The 21148-nt window shown below is 36.4% G+C and overlaps 1 protein-coding gene across 1 annotated transcript in view; it reads left to right on the top strand.

Annotated features, from left to right (window-relative positions):
• Nucleotides 1-21148, top strand: part of LOC5573122 — a 417647-nt gene that overhangs the window by 339833 nt on the left and 56666 nt on the right. Inside the window, exons 3-4 of the mRNA XM_001660688.2 lie at nucleotides 8903-9014; nucleotides 9118-9215. Coding sequence (XP_001660738.2) covers nucleotides 8903-9014; nucleotides 9118-9215 — 210 coding nt within the window. The remainder of the gene's footprint in view (nucleotides 1-8902; nucleotides 9015-9117; nucleotides 9216-21148) is intronic.

Genomic DNA, 21148 nt, shown 5'->3' with positions numbered 1-21148 from the left:
GCACTTTTCTACCTCTTCTATGGTCGGTAGGTCTATAGCTTGGTTGTCATCATCAATGGGTAAGCTACACAGTACCGCCAGCAGCTAGACGAGCAGTTGGGAAGAATCAACGTACCTGGAGATGTCGACAGCCTGTGGGACCTCGAAGGTGTACAGTGGTACCGCCCATAGATCATAAATCGAAAACCAAAATGTCTTGGTTGTCATTCCTTTACCATTTCATGGATCAATTGTGATCTCAAGAATGTACAATCATAAACATTATAGACGTTCCTGTATAAAATGCATAGTAGTGCTGTGAATGATTGAGTGTATTTTTCATGTGTTAAAAATTAAGCGATTTCAGCACTATGTTTATTGTCTTCACAAACCAGAATCAAATGATTTTTTAATCAGTTTCGATTACAGAACATTAGTACACATGTATATCTATCACTTCCGATACGTTTTAGAGTGTTATTTGACATCTAGGAGTCAGTATTGATGTGAGTAATGAGGATGAAATATACACACTTCGTAAATAGATCACTTTATTTGAAGTACGTTTTTGAATATGTTCTTATTTAATATTTAATCAAACTTCTGCCACCAAACGATCATGTTAGAGTGGGAAAATGAACCTGTGAAGGTTCTAGCTGCAAATATTTGCAAATAAATTAGCAGCGTGCCGTCAAAGTTGTGAGTTTTTACCAATAAAGGCAATGGTAAAAATATTCATAGAATTTACAACATATCAGTATATTTGTAGCTAACTGGAATTAATATACAAAACAATGAAATTTCCACCATATACACTTCAATTCGATATGAATGGACTTGCAACATTGTATATTGATTTAACAAAGCCATTATTCAAATTTGTATGAGATGACTTCCCAAAGTGTGGGAGGAAACTTTGACATATTGCTATCTTTACTGATAGTAATTCGTCCTCTTGATGCTACAACTAGATAACTCGAAATTTAAATTTTTTGACTTCAATATGTCAAAACATTATTCTCAATTAGATCTGTTGAAGTTTATGTTCCAATCATATTCTCTGCGATAAACCATCACCTTGTAAAACAATCATATTTTCAACGTTGCACATCTTAAAATTTTGATTTTCGAGTTATCTAGTTGTAGCATCAAGGGGACGAATTGGTGACATTGTTAGTGGATTTCAAATTATAGATGGATGTCACGCCAACTCGACTAAGAGATTGGCAGCACCCCTTCAGAATTCAATGAAACTTTCTGGGTGTGAAGACTATGTGAAACTAGGATACTTTGCATATTTTGTTTTTTTTTTGGGCATAATCCTTGCAAGATGTATTTGGTGTTCTTTTAATTCTAACTGAAATCTTCGGAAAATCACTAGAGAGCTTTAAGGTGAAGATGAATCGAAGCCAAAGTACAAATTTTCAAGAGCACAGATCTGGAGAACCAAACATCCGTTTGAGTTGAAAACCTAATCGATTGGTCACCACCAAATTTGAAGTTTGGCTTCGATTCATCTTCACCTTAAGGTGATACTGACAGCTTTCAGACGTTCTTCTACTGAACTGATTCTGCTGAAACTATTGATGAGATTTTCATGCAGTTATTAGCAGGTTATTTAGATGAATTCATTCCATCATATTTGATGGATTTCCTGAAAAATTCTCGGTGATTCTAGACGCTATGTATGGCGAATTTCCTTCAAGATCTTATCCAGAGTTAGAAACGGTCACAATGTATTGATGCAGTGACTTACCGTTGACATCCTTGATGTATATTTGTAGAAATCTCTTAAAGATTATTTACGAATTTCTGATAATCTAGTGTTGGGAACGGCGGGTTTCTGATGGTTATTTTTAACATCTCTTTTTTTTTTTAATTTTTTTATTAGTATCATTCCAAACATTACATTCATTTCTTATATCTAGGTGTTCTGTGTTATTTGACAACACTATCATCCTAATTTGGTAAAACAAATTTAAGATTTAACTAACATTTTGTTAACAACATATTACATTTCATTTGCCGTTGCAGTTCAGTTTTTTTACAGGTGAGTTAATTTCACCTGCTTATGGCTGGCCTGAAAATTTGTTTGAATATCAAAAGCTTGTTCTTAAGACAAAGTTTTGATTTTCTATTAATAAGGGGATAGAGACATTTTACATATTTATTACATTTGGCTTGAATGTCCTCAATGTGATTTTTGAAAGTTAAATTCTTATCTAGCATGAGCCCTAGATACTTAACTTCATCTGACCAATTTATTGGAACCCCTCTCATCGTGACAACATGTCTACTTGAAGGTTTCAAATAAAGAGCTTTTGGTTTATGTGGGAATATTATTATTGAGTTTTGGAAGCATTAGGAGAAATCTTCCATTTTTGCAAGTATGAAGAAAAAATATCCAAACTTTTTTGCAATCGACTACAGATGACACGCAGGCTTCGTCCTTTGGCGGAGAGGCCTGTGTCATCCGCAAACAAAGATTTTTGACATCCCTGAGGTAACTCAGGTAAGTCAGATGTGAAAATATTGTATAATATTGGTCCCAAAATGCTGCCTTGAGGAACACCAGCTCTTACAGGAAGTCTTTCAGATCTGCAGTTCTGATAATTAACCTGAAGTGTACGATTTGACAGATAACTTTGAATTATTCTAACAATGTATGTTGGAAAATTAAAGTTTTTTAATTTTACAATCAAACCTTCATGCCAAACACTGTCGAATGCTTTTTCTATGTCTAGAAGAGCAAGACCAGTAGAATAGCCTTCATATTTGTTGGAACGGATCAAATTTGTTACACGTAAAAGTTGATGAGTGGTCGAATGTCCATGGCGGAATCCGAACTGTTCATTGGCAAAAATTGAATTTTCGTTGATGTGGGCCATCATTCTGTTCAAAATAACCTTTTCAAAAAGTTTACTGATGGAGGAAAGCAAACTGATTGGACGATAGCTAGAAGCTTCTGCAGGATTTTTGTCTGGTTTTAAAATTGGAACAACCTTAGCATTTTTCCATTTGTCATGAAAATATGCTAATTGAAAACATTTGTTAAATATATCAACTAAAAATGATAAGCTACTTTCTGGAAGTTTCTTGATGAGGATGTAGAAAATTCCATCATCGCCAGGAGCTTTCATGTTTTTGAATTTTTTAATAATAGTTCTCACTTCTTCCAAATCAGTCTCCCAGGCATTTTCGAAAACGTTCTCTTGATTGAGAATATTTTCGAACTCCTGAGTAACTTCATTTTCAATTGGACTAGTAAGTCCTAAATTAAAATTGTGCGCACTTTCAAACTGCATAGCAAGCTTTTGAGCTTTTTCGCAATTAGTTAGTAATAATTTGTTTTCCTCTTTCAATGCCGGTATTGGCTTCTGAGGTTTTTTCAAGATTTTCGATAATTTCCAAAAGGGCTTAGAGCCAGGGTCCAATTGAGAAATTTTATTTTCAAAATTTTTGTTTCTTAATTGAGCAAAACGTTTCTTGATTTCTTTCTGCAAATCCTGCCATATAATTTTCATAGCAGGATCGCGAGTGCGTTGAAATTGCCTTCTCCTCACGTTTTTAAGACGGATCAAGAGTTTAAGATCATCGTCTATAATCACGGATTCAAATTTTACTTCACATTTTGGAATTGCAATGCTCCTGGCTTCAACAATGGAATTTGTTAAAGTTTCAAGAGCATTGTCAATATCAAGTTTAGTTTCTAAAGAAATGTTAACATCAAGATTGGAGTCAACATACGTTTTATATATATTCCAGTCGGCTCGTAAATAATTGAAAGTGGAGCTGATAGGATTGAGAATCGCTTCTTGGGATATTTGAAATGTAACAGGGACATGATCAGAATCAAAATCAGCATGAGTAATCAGTTGGCTACAAAGATGACTAGAGTCGGTTAAGACCAAATCAATCGTAGATGGATTTCTAGAAGAGGAAAAACATGTGGGGCTATCAGGGTATTGAATTGAGAAATATCCTGAAGAGCACTCATCAAATAAAATTCTGCCGTTGGAATTACTTTGAGAATTATTCCATGACCGATGTTTGGCATTAAAGTCACCAATGACAAAAAATTTTGACTTATTGCGAGTCAATTTACGCAAGTCAGTTTGGAGCAAATTAACTTGCTACCCAGAGCATTGAAAAGGCAAGTAGGCAGCTATGAAAGTATATTTACCAAACTGTGTTTCAACAGAAACACCTAAAGTTTCAAAAACTTTAGTTTCAAATGATGAAAACAGTTGATGTTTTATACGCCTAAGAATGATGATTGCAACTCCCCCACATGCCCCATCAAGTCGATCATTACGATAAACAAAAAAGTTAGGATCTCTTTTAAGTTTAGATCCAGGTTTTAAATACGTTTCGGTAATAACTGCTATATGCACGTTATTAACCGTAAGAAAATTAAACAGCTCGTCCTCTTTACCATTCAGAGAACGAGCATTCCAATTTAAAATATTTAAATTATTATTTGGATCCATTAGAAAAACGTAATCCAATAACAATTTGATTTGTAAATTTTACACCTACTTGGACTGCTTCAGTCATAGTGGTGGCTTTGAACATTGCATCAATCATTAGATTCAATTGTTCAGTTAGAAAATTAAAATCAGAGGCAGACATGTCATGTGATTTCCCATTGGAATTTCCGGTAGACGAAGAAGCGGAGTTTCCTGTGGCGGTAGGGTTTTTTCCATTTGATTTGAAACAAGTAGAATGGGTACCCATGGAACGAACAGGGGAGGAGTTCGAATTTCCTGCTACGATATCGGCAAAGGATTTACCGTGGGTAGATACATTCGAAATAGAAAGATTCAAACGGCTACCCGACGGATTAAAATTAGTTTGTGAATGATTATGATCTTCCTGATGGGTATGATTCATGATCAAGCGATCGTTAACTGAAAAATGAGCATTGTTCGATACTCTACCAGGCAAATTCCGGAAACGACCGTTATCGTAACGGATATTATCTTTCATCTGCCTGACACGAGCCTCAATGACCTTTTTGCGTGAAGGACAATTCCAAAAATTGGACTTATGGTTAGCCCCGCAATTACAACATATGAATTTGGTGGTATCTTCCTTCACTGGACAGACGTCTTTGGCGTGAGAAGAACCTCCGCAAATCATGCATTTAGCATCCATGCGACAATTTTTTGTACCATGACCCCACTTTTGGCACCGACGGCACTGAGTGGGGTTCTGGTAATTTCCTCCAGGTTTCTGGAAATGTTCCCATGTCACACGGACATCAAACAAAAGTTTTGCTTTTTCTAAAGCTTTAATATTATTTAGTTCTTTTTTGTTAAAGTGAACTAAATAAAATTCTTGAGAAAGCGCTTTCCGAACAATGCCAGATTGGGTTCTCTTTTTCATAATGATTACTTGGACTGGGGAAAATCCAAGTAAATCATTTATTCCATTTTTGATCTCTTCAGGTGATTTATAGTCACTTGAGAGACCTTTCAAGACAACTTTGAACAAACGTTCAGTTTTGTCGTCATAAGTAAAAAATTTGTGCTTCTTCTCTTCAAGATGTTTGAGAAGAAGCTCACGATCTTTAAGAGTTTCCGGCAAAACGCGACAGTCTCCTTTCTTTGCGATTTGGAAGGAAACCTTGATTCCCCTAATGGAGTTCAAGATCTCCTGCCTAAATCCCGCAAATTCGGAACAACTGACCACGATTGGCGGCACTCTTTGCTTCCTCACTTGAATCAAAGAGCCTGGGCTAGAGGCTGCTTCGATTTGGTGTTCGGAAAATTTGTCTAGAGTATCGAACTGATTGCTCATTTCGATACAATTATTCATTTCACCCGTGGAAGAAAGTTCGCATTCCGGGGAAGCGTCCTTTCTTCTGTTCTTGCCACGTGTAGTGACAGTTTTAAAACCCACTTTTTTGGAAGGAAGTAGTGAATTCAGAGATTCACCCTTCATTTTGTTTGTTGTTGATACCATGTTTAATTAATAAACGAAAGAAGACGTGACCTTCGAAAGATTTTTTCCCAAGACGGTGTCCAAGAAGGATTACCACCGCTAGCTTTCGCCAACGGGTCCAACGAAAAATCGAAGGCACGGGTCCAAACAAGGATCGTAAAGGGATCAATAGTAGAAAAATAGTACTGAAAAGTACTGTTTTAGAAGCACTGAAAAGTACCGTTTTTAATTTTAGCACTGAAAAGTACTGTTTTTGTAGCACTGAAAAGTACTGTTTTATTGCTTTAGGTAGTTTTTAAGAAAACTTCCAAGAGCAGAGGGATCTCGTGTACGCACAGCACGAAGGTACGATGCGCACTGATTTTTAACATCTCTACCTTCTATATTCAAACAGCGATTTTCGTTTTTCGATGTTTTTGCACCATTTTTTCCACTACTCTTCTATTTTATACACTCCCGTGCATAAGTTTGGGTTCACCCCCTAAAAAAATGCAAAAGTGTTCTGTCCATATCTCTGTGATTACAGGTCCAATTGAAACACTCTAAGTTGCATTTGAAAGGCAAAGAGTTATTCTTACTTCGTATGTATTTTTCCAAAAACGTTCTTTGAACTTTGTATACTAAATTTTTACTTCAAGTTGTGACATTTTTCAAAAAACACACTGAAAAATCATATCTAATTTCCTCAGCATTGGGTCGACCAAAATTTTAAATCATAGTTTCATTAGAATCGTAATCTTATATTCTTTGAAGAGACCCCACGAAATTTTTGCGGAACAATCTGAAAAGTATTCAAAATCAATGAAACAGTAAGTCAAGTCATCGTGCAAAAGTTTGGGTTCACCTGAACTTACTTAAATCTGTGAAATCTTAAACCAATCTTGTACGCGCCATTATTTGCGCTCAAGAAAGCTTTAAACAATTAAAATCGGTTGAAAAATGGCAGAGATATTGACAAAAATGATGTGCGTGCGGCTCAGGTGAACCCAAACTTTTGCACGATTTGCATCATACTGAGGGGTGAACCCAAACTTTTGCACGATGACTTGACTGACTATTACATTGATTTTGAATACTTTCCAGATTTTTCCGACAAAATTCGATAGTTTAAAAAAATCATAACACGCGAACCTTGAGAGATATAAATTTACGTTCTTCGGCAAAGTTGCTCTAAATCGGTCTAAAACATTGTATAGGCCTAAATGTGTCAGCAAAAAAGTTTGTATACTGATCTCCCCATGCTCATGCGGGTCACCCTAATTTCACATCACTGAAAAAAATATGTAAAAAATATGGAGGAACTTTGTCGAAGACACATTATATCTAAAATTGACGGTTAAGACGCACACATTTTTGTCTTTGTAGATATGTTCTCGGCCCCTTAAATAAGTATCAATCTTTAAAATCTCAAGTCACAACCACCCTAAATTCGTTCATTTGGACCCTTCGAAGCCATTGTGAAAGTTTCAACAAAATACGTCAATTTTAAGAAAGGGCTAAACAAGCTTGTAATTTGTATAGATAAAATCGACCAAATATATGGGAAAAACGGTCCCAAATACATTTTCAACTAACAGATGGCGCTGTAGTCGATGAAATTTACGTTAACACCAATTTGTTTCATACAGGGACGAAAATACTCAATCTACCCTCGCCTACATTGATACTTGCTGGATAGAATCTTCGTTGATTTTTATTTGTTTTTATCCTCACCTTGACAGGACAACAAAGATTGGCAAAGTGCTTGCGCAAGATTGTCAGTTTCCTTTTAACCTGCTGCTACTCAACCGCTTTTTGATAATCGGAAACAAAAAATGATATTCATTCTAACCAGCTCGACTTTTTGACATTCCGCTTCGGGAAGTTGTATTTTTTGCACGAGGCACACTAAAGACGCGTCAATATAATCCATTCCGTGCATCGGATCCTTCATTACCCGTATAGCAGCATATTTTTTAATAAATTTGAACATCATTGATAATCAATTTTCTAAAACTGACACTCTTCTGCTTTTGATATTGTCTGTTTCATTGACAACAAAACGCGCCGCCAACTTTCAAACAGACCGAGAAAATCGTCGCCAGTGAACTAATCAAAGGAGGTGTTTTGCCGTTGTGTTGGTAAGACTGGGGAAACGTCAAATTCGCACCGGCTGGTTGGCTGGTGACGATTTTGGCGATGGTTTCACCAGCGACGATTACAAATTGTCGCGTCCGATAAGGTGCAAAATTTACAATAATCAAAAACACCAACGACATACGGGCATCGTTGTTTGTTTTGCCCATCTACTTTTGTGCCATCTTAATTGATACAATCATATCGGTGGTGGTGCGGTTACTTTCATGGTGGCATAAATTCAGTGAATTGAGTATAGTGAGCATGATTTTTTTCGTCCCTGAAGTTTCATATTTTCACAATAGGCTCTAAGCAAACGTATATGATGGGACAAATGGGGAGGCGATAGGGTGCAGAACCACTTGGGCACTTCCATGATTCACTTTGGCTTAGGTTTTTTTACGGATGATTATTTCGCAACTTTGCAATAAGAAGCGCTTTAGTACTTTAGTACTTTAGTACTTATAAAATGGAAAAGAATTTTTTTATTACTTTTTCTTTGAAACTTACAAGCAATGCAACATTTGAGTTAAAACAGAATTCGTTTTTGTTGAATAATATCCAAATTATTGCAATTTGTGTATGTTCCAATTCAAAATGGGCCACACCTCAATATCTAGAACGAAAAAAAAATTGCTCTTCATTCCAAATAACGTAATAATAGTGATAACGTGAAATACTTCAGAATAAGTTCAATACTTCCTCGTTTAAAATAACAAATATCATATCTACTTACAACGATAAGCTTAAGCCATTTCTGATTTCTTTGAAGGAAAAATGAACGACCTCTACTGAATCGCACATGAAAATCGCCATCGCCAAAGAAACTAATCACATTCCATTTTTTTCTGTTCCATTGCAGTGACGAGAAACAGATGGATTTCGCCGAGCAGTTGGAATCGGTCGCGTACGTGCTCTGCGGCGAGGGAACAGTTTCCTACGAAAAGTTCTGCCAAATATGGCATGCCAAAGGGGTAAGTTTGCTACGACAACCGTTCGGGCAAGCCCCGGTTGATTGACGGGGCCCAAACCCGGTCGCTATTCTTTCAACTTTTAATTACCCCGTTTCTTTGGCAGATCTTGGACAAGCTCTACAGGCTAATCGACGTCGACTCAACGAACCTGCTGTCGACCAATCAAATTATGGAATTCATCTCGAACCTCACCAACTCGCGGTAAGTCATGTAGGACAATCTCACGGGACGGATAATAACTCCGATCCTCTCAATTATAACTGTAATGATCGGTATCATTATTGTTAGTGAGATGCTTCAGCGTACAGAAACATGGAAACCTGGCCATTATTAGTCCCCCTGTTCCCTCGGCAATTAAAGCCATTACACAATCAACACTTTGCAATCACGACATCTCGACAAAATGTTCAAGCGTCCCTGCGATCGAGTCGAGTTCGATCGAAATTGCTTTTCTCCTAATACGGTTATCTTGGTCAGCAAAAACAAAGCAACAAATATCTCCAAACCATATCAAGATCTATGGCCGATGTGGCTGACTGATGGCAATCTGCCAATCTACGACCTTCATCGATTGACGCGCTTCGTGAGAGATCATTATCTAGAGCTGTCCGATCGAATCGCCCCGATCGAGGATCAAGTGCTGGCCAATTAAAGCACCTCCTCCTGCATGCACCCTAAAACATCAAGAAACGTTCACTCGCGGGAGATCTTAATCGAGCTGTGCGATTTTAGCATAACGATTAAAGGAGGGAACGATCACTTTTCGAAGCCCAGATAAAAATGACTCAATCGATCGATCAGTTTGTAAGTTTATTATGAGTCATTAATTGGTGGGTTCTGTATGGTTTTGATTTCCCCATAGCTTTACACCGGTGTGATAGGTTGCCATTTTCGTAGTGCTGCAGATGATGATGATCACACCTCATTAGCCACTTCAATCATTGCACCAGTCTGAACAACTGAACAACCTCATTAGTGACGAACCAGAACACCCAGAGTCGCGATCCGATTCCGATTTCAACTCACGTAGCCTCGTTAGACAAAATTCCTGCCCATAAAAATCCGCCTTCCAGTAGCGTACACCGCCACCTGATCAGTTTTCTCTCTAGGCAAGCAGATTATTGATGGGCTTGGGGTGATGCTGCATAGCTGTCAAGAGGATGACACCGAACGGCTTGGCGTGGCGCGTGGTATTTAGACACCCCTTATTTCGCATTCATCGATCGTCCGTGGGGCTATCAATCTCGACGAAGAGATGGCACACCTCCGGCCCTCCGACCGAACAAACAGATCCATTCTCAATCCCTCGGATCTCTTTCCGAAGCCGTACATACCTCTATGAATGGACTGGACGCAACACGATTCCATCCAACACCAAATCGATCCATATGACAAGCAACGGAACGGTATCTACCAGAAACTCGGAGGTTCTCAACTGATGATAGTTACGCTTCATACTTCTGTTTCAAATTTTAAAAAAATAATTGAATTTCGATTTGACTATAGGATTTGTCGATGATATTGAAAATGTATAACAAATCATTAGGCTTGTTCTAATCCACGGGAACATCATAGAGGAAAATGCACTGTTACAAATAATGAAAATTAATGTGGACGTACATAATTCATGTTCTGACTGAATGACACATGATGTAAGTGATGGAACGACACAAAAACGTGTGCTTGAAGGTGTATTGAACCAAAAATGTAATTTTATATGTTAAAGGATACGGAAACGATGCCACTGAGAACGACATTTTTCGAAACAGACACTAACGTATTAAAAATTCGACACAAATTTACGTCATTTGGTTCGCTTCTTTTATGTGCATCCAAAAGACGTAAAATCGCATGATTTTTTTAAAAGTGTGTGTTATTCCCAAATCATGATTGACAAGTCATGAATTTCATATACTGGTTAGATCATGAATCAGGACCACACATCATGGTTCCTGGTGACAGCTTTGCTTCAACGAATATTTATCGATCACCCACGCATCAAAATGAGAAGCGGTTGAATTTTATAGAATTTTCGCTCTTCTAGCAAAGCTAGAAACTTTCATCGTCAATTACATCGGCCTCAAGAAACATCCAGAGAGTAACTTATCATTCATGGTTGATATATTTAACAAATGTTTTCAGTTGGCATTTTTCCTGACAAATGGGAAAATGCCCAGGTTGACAGCTTCCCTAAAATATTCAAATCAGTAAATGTGAGCTGATTTAGAATACATTCGAATAATCAAAAGGACAACAGTATGAACCATGCCCAAACGGTTGGGGCCCCTTGCTACGCACAGATGTACGGACGAGCAAGTGCCAAGAAAGACCATCTACCGCCTGGATGGGATACTCGATCATGATCTTGCATTTCTTGAGACAAGAATTTTGTTCGTTTCGTTTCGATGGATCGATGGTCGAACCATCTCGATTTCGCACCGCGGCAATCTTGTTGATTTAACCTGTTTGTTGCTACTTACCGAGTCCCGGTTGGACTTTCCTGGAACGATCGATCGGCGATCACCATCGATCAGAGATGTGTTTAATTTATGCACCGTAATTCTAGAGTAGAAGCACGGATGCTACCGTTTTCTTGGACAACATCCAAGATTGCTCTCGGACGGATGGAAGTGTGATTGAACTGCAGCTCTCGGTCAGATGCAAGATCAGTGATGAATTTGCGTTTCACTCGATGGTGGCAATTTTGCATAATGGCCCTCGGCGCGGTATCGTTCAAAGTGAAACCACAACGAAACTTAAAAGAGCAGAGCCCCAGCATAAGTGCTTGAGAGGTGCGATTTCTGTACCGAAGGCGATGAACTTGAGTTTGTTTAAGGATGCAAAACTGACATGCTTCGTTGCCGAAGGGATTTTTTTAATGGATTTATGAAATAGTGGATCATATATAATTTTTAGGGCCCATAAAAATGTATTCCAGGTTTGCATAAAAATTTAAATATTTGTTGTGTGTATAGTATTTTCAATATATGGCTGTTTTGCCATTTAAAAACCTTTCGCAAGACTATCATAACCGATCACTTTACAGGTCAGCTACCAACAACATTTACAAATTGATGTCAGATAAAAACTGATTTAATACGCCTACAGCTCGACCATAAATTTAGGGAACATCCATAAGTAATGTGAGTCAACGTCTTTAAGAGGAAAAAATAATCTCGGGTGAAATACACTGGCAAAATTGTAATCTTGCTAATCGCAAAAATCACTAGCTTGGTTATGCAGACAATATGTAATACAGTCGACTCTCCATAACTCGATAATCAAGGGACCATCGACTTATAAAATTATCGAGTTATAGAACATACCTATAACAAAAATTTTAAAATCAAGGTCTCAAATTTCTATATTTCCTTTACTTTTATGGTGACTTCTGCAAGCAGACAATATCATTTTGAAAAAATATCTTTGGACACTTTTTTTAAAATGTTCGAAAAATTCCTTATTTTTACTATTTTTTTAATTTTTATGTTTTTGAACTTTTATTACAACTTGCAAGTCCTTTATTAACTGCCAAACCAGAAATGGTCCATGTACCACTGTAAAAAAATGGGTTTTTAGATGGATATCGAGTTATGAAGGGAAATTTTCCTCCCACGTGGCATCGACTGGTGGAGACATCGAGTCATAGAAACATCGACTTATGGAGAGCATGATGTATGGGAATTTGAAGGGACCGCAAAATCCATCCAGTTATAGAATATATCGAGTTATAGAACATCGAGTTGTGGAGAGTCGACTGTATGTATCTCAAAATTTCGGCAAAGTTTTGACTCTAAACAAGTTTTGCTGATGGCAGTGCTCAAATTTCGACCAATACTGCAATGTTTATGACGTCCAAGATTTTCTTGGAATTTCGGTATATGGAATGCACAAATAGAAATCTAATTGTAGTTTGAAATTATTATCTGTGTTATACCGTGATGAATCAATACCCGGACGCTTAAGACGAAACACATGTTCAAACTCTTATGTAAGAATGTTTTGTTGGAATATTCTTGAAATATTATTGTTCAACACATTCTTGCAAACCAAATCTTCAGAGAAGTGATGAAAAATCCGGTAATACCGTGGTGAATCAAAATCCGAACAGTACCAATATCCGGACACTTTGAATATATTAATAAATTGGAGTAAAAATTAAGTGATAATACGTTTGGTTTTCATTTACTCCCTTTATTAGTAACAATGCTCATCAGTTAACAATCATTTTAATCTAGTTATCATCGTCAAATAATCAATAAAAATGAAAACAAATAATTCGTTCCTGCCGGACGTCATTTCATCGCGGTCCAACTCTAACGCAAGTTAAACAACCGGTAAATGCGCGAACATCATTTGATTGAATAAAAAGTTTGTGAACCATATTTTTGTAGAAAGTTTTAACCATAAGTGTTAAAGAAGAGATGTTTTAAAAGTTCGGAGACTCCACTGTTGTTAAACAAGTTGGAAATACATATTAATTGGTGTGTAAAAAGACTGTCCGGGATTACGAGCCATTATTTAAAGATCCGGACATTATCTAAAGACCCACGATTAACTAATGTAAGTGAGTTTCAAGAAAGAAGAATTACAAGAAAATGTGAAAAATATCTATGGAAAGTGTAGTGAGTTATCGGAGTTCTATTGAGTGTGGAAAAAATCGTGTATAGCTATCATAATAACATTTCGAGGCACATCGACTGTAGTTCAAGCCACATGCACATAGACTCAGGTAATCAAACCGCTAATATTATAAGCATGCTTTTCTTTTTAACAAAATAGTGCTAACGCAGACATCGAGTAACCTAAATGTTAATGTTTTATTGCGTGTTGATACTATTTTCATTAAAATTTATCGAATATTGCATGTTTTTACACAGATGTCCGGATTTTGATTCAAAAGTGTCCGGATTTAAAGACATCGTTTGCATCAGGTGTCCGGATTTATAGACAAGACATACTCTAATATTTAAACGATTTTCATGTTAAAATAATGGTTTTTACCAACAAGTTCATCACTTTCGTGAAGATCTTGCTTGAAATAATATTTAAAACAATATTGCATTAAGGATTTACTAAAACAACTCACTCATATAAGAGATTGAAGATTTGTGTCGACTTAAGCGTCCGGGTATTGATGCACCACGGTAATCATGATTTTTACATGAAAAATATAAAAATATTGTTGCTTACCTTGTCTTTGAATCCGGACACCGGGTACAAAAGGTGTTTTAAATCCGGGCACTGTTGGATCAAAATCCGGACATCTGTGTTAAAACTTGATATATTTGAATATCGCTTATGAGAATCATGTCAAATTCAATGAAATATCGCTCCTTGACAGAATCGATGAAAATATTTTCCTTATAATGTTGCACGTAAGTAATAATAATGTTTTGATTACCTAAACTGGAGCGCATGCAGGTTGAATTGAAGTACATGTGACTTGAGTGTCAATCACTAGAGATTTACACGGTTTATCTCACATTTGATCGTTGTTTGTTGTCTCACACTACTTTTCACATATATGTTTTACAATTCTTCTCCAATTTTCCCAGAAAAATTACTTTCACTAGTAAAAATCGGGCTTTTTAAATGATGTCCGGATTTCAAACCAGTGATTCGTAATCCCGGACAGTCGCTCAACACACCGTAAAATACATATTTGCTCCATAATCTTCAACAATTGTGTTGCCGAAAATCAAAAGAAGCTTTAAATACACAATCATGTTCGAACACTACATAAAAAAAGTCTCACACACTTTTTCTGGAACAAATCGTTGTTCGTGCTTTGGCTTGTGCGTCAATAGATTTTTGAACTTGAATTTGCACGAACCGCGACGAAATGACATTCAACAGATACTACTATTTTGTTACTATTTTTATCAATTATTTGGCTGTGGTAACTAGGTTTAGAATGGTAGAACAGTGATCTACAATGATAAAAGTAAATAATTTAAATTAAATCCAGCATTAAAGTCTAGCTCTAATTAATGAATATTGCTAGAGTGTCCGGATTTTGATTCATCACGGTATCTAGGGACGATTTCTTCAAATCCGCTTAACGTGGTTCATTAACATCGAATCATATGGTTAAACTTGTTTAAGCTGTAAGCAGTGGTGGAGCAATCGCTTATTAAACTGATAAAAAATTAACTAAAATTTATTGATGAGTGGGAAATGTTTGATGATACGACTCAAACAAAATTTTGAAAATTTTCACACGAAAGGAGTTAGGAGGAAGAATGGTTTTCTAAAATTTTGGCTTTACATAATAAATTGATTGGACTTCCCAGGACATGCGTTATCTTTGTGCTCGCTTCATGATAAAGAAATGGGAAAAAGATCAACTGTTGGATAAAATTCCTATTCAATGGCGGTGAAAGTGTAGTGTTGAAAATAATGAAGATTACACGTCATGTAAACTTCATTCATGTAAATCTGTTATATGTTACGTAATCTCGCAGGGTCCTGCTGGATTACATGAGATATAACAAAAGTTTACATGACATATCATGTAAATATCCATGATGTGCTACGCTTCAATTATGTGCATAATATGTCACAGAAGTTTACAAGTTTCTTTCGAACCGTTTAAGATGAGACGAGACTCGCGGAGACGGTCTTCTTTTTCTGTGATTGCTGACTTTTTTCTTATTCCACTTTCTCTCTTGATGTAAATCATGCGCAAGTCGTTCAAACCCTCACATGGACATCTCAACAAAAAAATATTGCGTTTGCATCACACCGAAGCAAAAATATGCTTTTGAGTGAAATATGCAAATCGCGTTAACTTTTTTGTTTTTCAATATTTCTGCACCATTTTTTCACAAGCTCTCAAAAAACTATTCTAGTTTTAGAATATGTGTCGATACTGATCATTGGTCATCTGGATCCGAAGATATTCCAAAATTTCTTGGGGGACCGACGCGTAGACATAACCCACATGAATATATCAGGCTTCCGAATTTTCATCATATTCGGATATTCACTTCTCGGAATGATACATTAATGAGAATATGTTGTGTAAATATGAAGCAATTTGGTGCAGCCGCTTTGGGTAATGAGCATTTATGTTTCTGGTACCACACTGGACAAATAAAGATCTTGAAAACCCTAAAAAACCTCATATCGTAATTTACAGATTTCTCCAAGAATACTGAACCGATTTGTATGATTGTTTCACAGAGGCTCCTTATTACCTGGCATTGTTTAGCACACATTTTAGTTTTTTGATAAATTGACCAAAAACAAAATGGCCGCCAAAGACATTTTATATGGAGAATGTCGGTCCCCTAAGGAACATCGGAATATCTTCAAAACTAGACCACCAATGATCAATATCGACACGGATTCATAAACTTGAAAATTTGTTTGAGGTCTTGTGAAAAAATGGTTTAAAAATATTGAGAAACAAAAAAGTTATCGAGATTTGAATATTTTTTTAGCGGTAAAAAATGAAGCTGCCGGTAGAGGGGTTAATAAAAGATTATTTTGATTACAATACTTCTCACTTTTTCAGGCATAACAATAACGGGCTGCATTTGACGTTTCGTGACATTGGAATCTGGGCTGCATATGACGTTGATATTTTTCCACTTCGCGAGTCTCCCTCAGGTCATAAGCTGAGACGTCATAAGAATACTTTTTCAGCTAAGCAGACTAGTATTCCTCCATTTTCATGATTTCCAAGGCTTTTTGTGAGGATTACTCAAGGAAAACATCTAATTAATCTTCCAAGGATTTTGTAGAACCAGATTTCTGTGGAAATTTCTGAGAGTGTCTCAACCCCTCTACCAGAAGCTTCGTTTATTTTACCACATAGAATATTCATCCGATTTTTTTTTTGATTCTCGATGTTTTTGTACCACTTTTTAGCAACTTCTCAAAATACTCTTCTTGGTTTAGATCCTTTGTCGATATTGATCATTGTTCATCTGGTTTTGAAGATATTCCGAAGTTTCTTTGTGGATCTTTGTGGATCCTCTAGAGGCACACAGTGGAATGTAAACCGAAACCACGGTCGCCTAAATCGGCGCGTGAAGGCGAACAGCAACGTGTGTCGACTTGTACACATTCGAACGGTAAACCTTCTAGGATGACAAGGCCAACATCGTGTTGCCAGTAGCTGGCGTTCATTGACTGTAGTAGCAAAGTGTGGTGGAACAACAGTTTGGTTCAACTTTGTCTTCTGCAAAGCTACGACGCAAGGTTCAAAGTCGAAATTAGCAGCTTGAGCTCGGTGGAGGATGAAGCAACCGCCGGAACGGCTATCCATAGCTGATCGTGTGGTTGATGACGAGGTTGATCTTCTTCGGACCGGCGGGTCTGTTGTGAGAGAAAGAGGATGTGCGGTAGCTTCTGGTGAAGAAAAGCCAATCTGCAACTTGCCTGTGGGACGGTTTGTCCCTCAGTATCAGCTGTTTTCGACAACATTACACTTAAACTAATACCGACAACAGCCGGCACCGGGGAAGCGCTTTGTGTAATGTTTCTTGGATGAATTCTCAAATGGCCTTCTCCGCGAGATAGGGGTGATGTGGCGTAACCTGAAAGAATATCAGGCGCCGCAGCAACCGTTTGTGATGGAATATTAGAAAGACTGACCTACAGTGCTAGCCATTGCCGAAACTACTACACGATTTCAGGAACTACCGGCAACAGCCGGCACTTAGGTTAGATTGTGTAGTTTCTTTAGTGCGATTGTTAAATACCAATTTTCTTCAAATCTTAGGGCACTAAATGGCTTGTTACTAAGAGATATATAAATTATGCTCCAGAGGAACTCTGGCTGAAGATAGCGTCAAAATCCGAGATGGCTGCCAAAGTTTTTTACCTAAAATAATACTTTTATTCACTACTTGACTCGAAGAAACCACCAACGATAGAAAACTTGTTTTATGTTGCACGAAAATTTTTCTCAGCTTTCTGATGATGATCTAAGAATTTAAAACGAGCGGTCCGCTAATGGTAAAAAGGGGTTTTCTGACGAAATTCAAGATGGCAGCTAAATTCAAAATGGGCGCCATTTTTTCAGCTTCAAATGAAAGCTACATCTTTCCTCTATACGGTTCCATTAAGTTTGCTGTGTATCAAGGGACATATAAGACATATCACGTGAAGAAATACCCAGTGTCGTAGCGTATGGTTGGCCAGGTTGGCACCCGCCAAGGGCGCCAGTCTAAAGGGGGCGCCAAAATGCGTGAATCACTAGTTAAAGTTTTTGAAGATGCTTAGATTAAGTTAAGGCTTCTTATTAGCCATTTGTTCAAAAGAATTATCATACATAATAAATAAAAATATAAAACAATTTCTGACAGGCTTTTTACAAAACATGCAATAATCATTTCAAAAGATATTGCTTATTCCTTGTGTTTTTTTTTTTTTTTAAGTTTGAAGTTCACACAAATTAAGTTTGTTAATGTGAAGAAACAAAGATTTTTTTATTCATATTTGCATGTATTCTGGAAGTTATACTGTATGTTTCGATCACTCAATGTATATACTAAACTTACAAGAAACACTTTCTCACCTACGAGACTTTGAGAAGTTGACAGGCAACATTGACTGGATCCTATAAGAAATGTTCATGGAATTCTGAACATGAATCCAATATTGTTTTGACCGGGATCCACGAAACTCTGGGCAGAATTTCAAATTCTCACAAAATCAAGAACACAATTCTGAGCAGAGCTTTCGCTGATCGGTCTTTTAATTCTAGGTTTGGATCTGACAGAATGTTGTGTAATTTTTTGATAACCTAGCCGATAACCTAGCTAACAGCAGACATAATTTTAGAATTTGTAATACATTTCAATAACCCAAAGAATGTTTTAAACTACCTTAAACTCATTTGATTACAAAAAATGCTGTAGAAAGATTGACTGTAACTATTTAGACCTCTTCAACATTGTTGTTAAGATTTGACCACTTTTCTAAACGTTTACCTGGTTGAAACTTTCCTTATTCATTTGGGCAAGTTTTGAATATATTTTTTTGAATGTTTGCTTATCTTACTTTTGTGGATCCAAGATGTACTTTCTCTTCAACTGTGAAGTTAAATTTTATTACTATGTGCTTGAAAAAACTTGTAAATATTTCCATTTTCTGGTATCTTATAGTAAAGAAAGAATGATAATAGCTATTGCTTGTAAAATAATAGATTTTTTTTCGATATATTTCAAGTAAGTTTTTATTGGTGAACTACAAAATTTGTGACTTCCACATTGTTTTTTGCAACAAAAAATCTAGAAAATATCATGACTAATTCTACACGAAATTTCAAAAAAAAAGTATCCTTTCTAGTCTTAGAGAACTTTCTTTGATTTATCGTTGATTTTCCTGAAAAATGTAATTTCAATTTCCAAAGAATGAAAACAATCCTATGCTAACTCAATATGTTTTACAATTGTGATGTTAGTCTTTATAAAACGTTCTTAATTTTGTAAGGAGTTGCTATGGCTTGCGAATTCTATTTCAGGCAGAAGCTCTTAAATTCGTTCCAGCTCTTCAGGACAAAAAGCTTTAAAATTCTATCCAAAAACAAATGGTTCAGAGATGTTTTGGTGAATTTCTTTAAAAATAGTATTTCATCAAAATCTACAATTTTTATTTTGAAACATTTGATAGACATGTATTTTTTTTTTGAATTTTTCAAAGCATCTTTCAGATAAAATTCAAAAGCCCTCTGACAATTTTCATTAAGAAAATAGATAGAAGAACATACTTATGTTCTTGCAGGTGTTTAGTCAATAATTTGATGTGTTCTTAACTCAGGAAAATATTTTTACACTTATTATGATTATCATAAAAATTCTTGTAGGAATCGCTCAAAATTTTTCAAAAATAGTTTTCGATGGAATTTTAATTATATGTTTTGAAACGTTTTAACTTCTTCTTTTTCTTCTGGGTATTACGTCCTCACTGGGACAGAGCCTGCTTCTCAGCTTAGTGTTCTTATGAGCACTTCCACAGTTATTAACTGAGAGCTTTCTTTGCCAAAGTTGCCATTTTCGCATTCGTATATCGTGTGGCAGGTACGATGATACTCTATGCCCAGGGAAGTCTAGGAAATTTTAATTACGAAAAGATCCTGGACCGACCGGGAATCGAACCCAGACACCTTCAGCATGGCTTTGCTTTGTAGCCACGGACTCTAACCACTCGGCTAAGGAAGGCCCCGTTTTACCTTAGGGACGCTGAAATGGAGGTTCGCCAAGGGCGCCATAAGGCCACGCTATGGCACTGGAAATACCTAATATTCATAACAAAAAATGGGCTTTTTCGCAAACTGTTTAGCTAGCTTGCGTAAAAGGGGTCCACCAATTTGAGCAAACCCTTTATTTATTTATTTCATGTCGTCAATCAGAAGTAGACCATTTTGTTACAATTTTACACTTAATATTATATAGTTTGAAAACGTTATTTTCTTAATCTAGTTCGAATTTTGATATGACACAAATTTTTGTTTTAGTTCCGATTTCGTCATAGTAAAGTCAATGGTTTCACAATGTTTATTGTAAACAGACATTATTTGATTTAAAGGCTCAAATTTGGCATAATTTGTGCGGTGATGGTTTGTATAAAAAATACTACGACTTCGCAGTTGTCTTGAAGGAGCATAAAAATTTAATTTTGATAAAAGTGTCATCAAGTCAATACGATGCGAAACTATATCGTTTACGAACGAGACCATTGCAAATTCGCGACGTTTCTTCAATGTTTGAATATTAATGAGCATGCATCGTGCTTCATAAGATGGTAGAGGTAACCTTGTCCAACCTAATTTTCGAAGTGCGAACAACAGAAATTGTTTTTGAACTGATTCTATACGATTTTCATGGGTTGATGAAAATGGTGACCAAACTATGCTACAGTATTCTAAAATTGAACGCACATAGGTTATGTATAATGTTTTTATTGTGTAAGGATCGTGAAAATTATAGCTAAATCGTTTTACAAATGCTAACATCTTGTTTGCCTTGTTGATAATTGTATTATAGTGATCTATAAAAGTAACTTTGGAATCTAAAATCACTCCTAAATCTCTTATTCTTACGCATTTTTCTACTAGTTGATTCCCTAGGTAGACTGTTGTGTTAGGTATACTACGCTTTCTGCTAAAGGATATTGAA

This window comes from Aedes aegypti, chromosome 2 (assembly GCF_002204515.2).
Source record: "Aedes aegypti strain LVP_AGWG chromosome 2, AaegL5.0 Primary Assembly, whole genome shotgun sequence".
NCBI lineage: Eukaryota > Metazoa > Arthropoda > Insecta > Diptera > Culicidae > Aedes > Aedes aegypti.
Note: the sequence above shows the minus strand (reverse complement) of the source record. Positions and strands in the feature narration are given on the sequence as shown.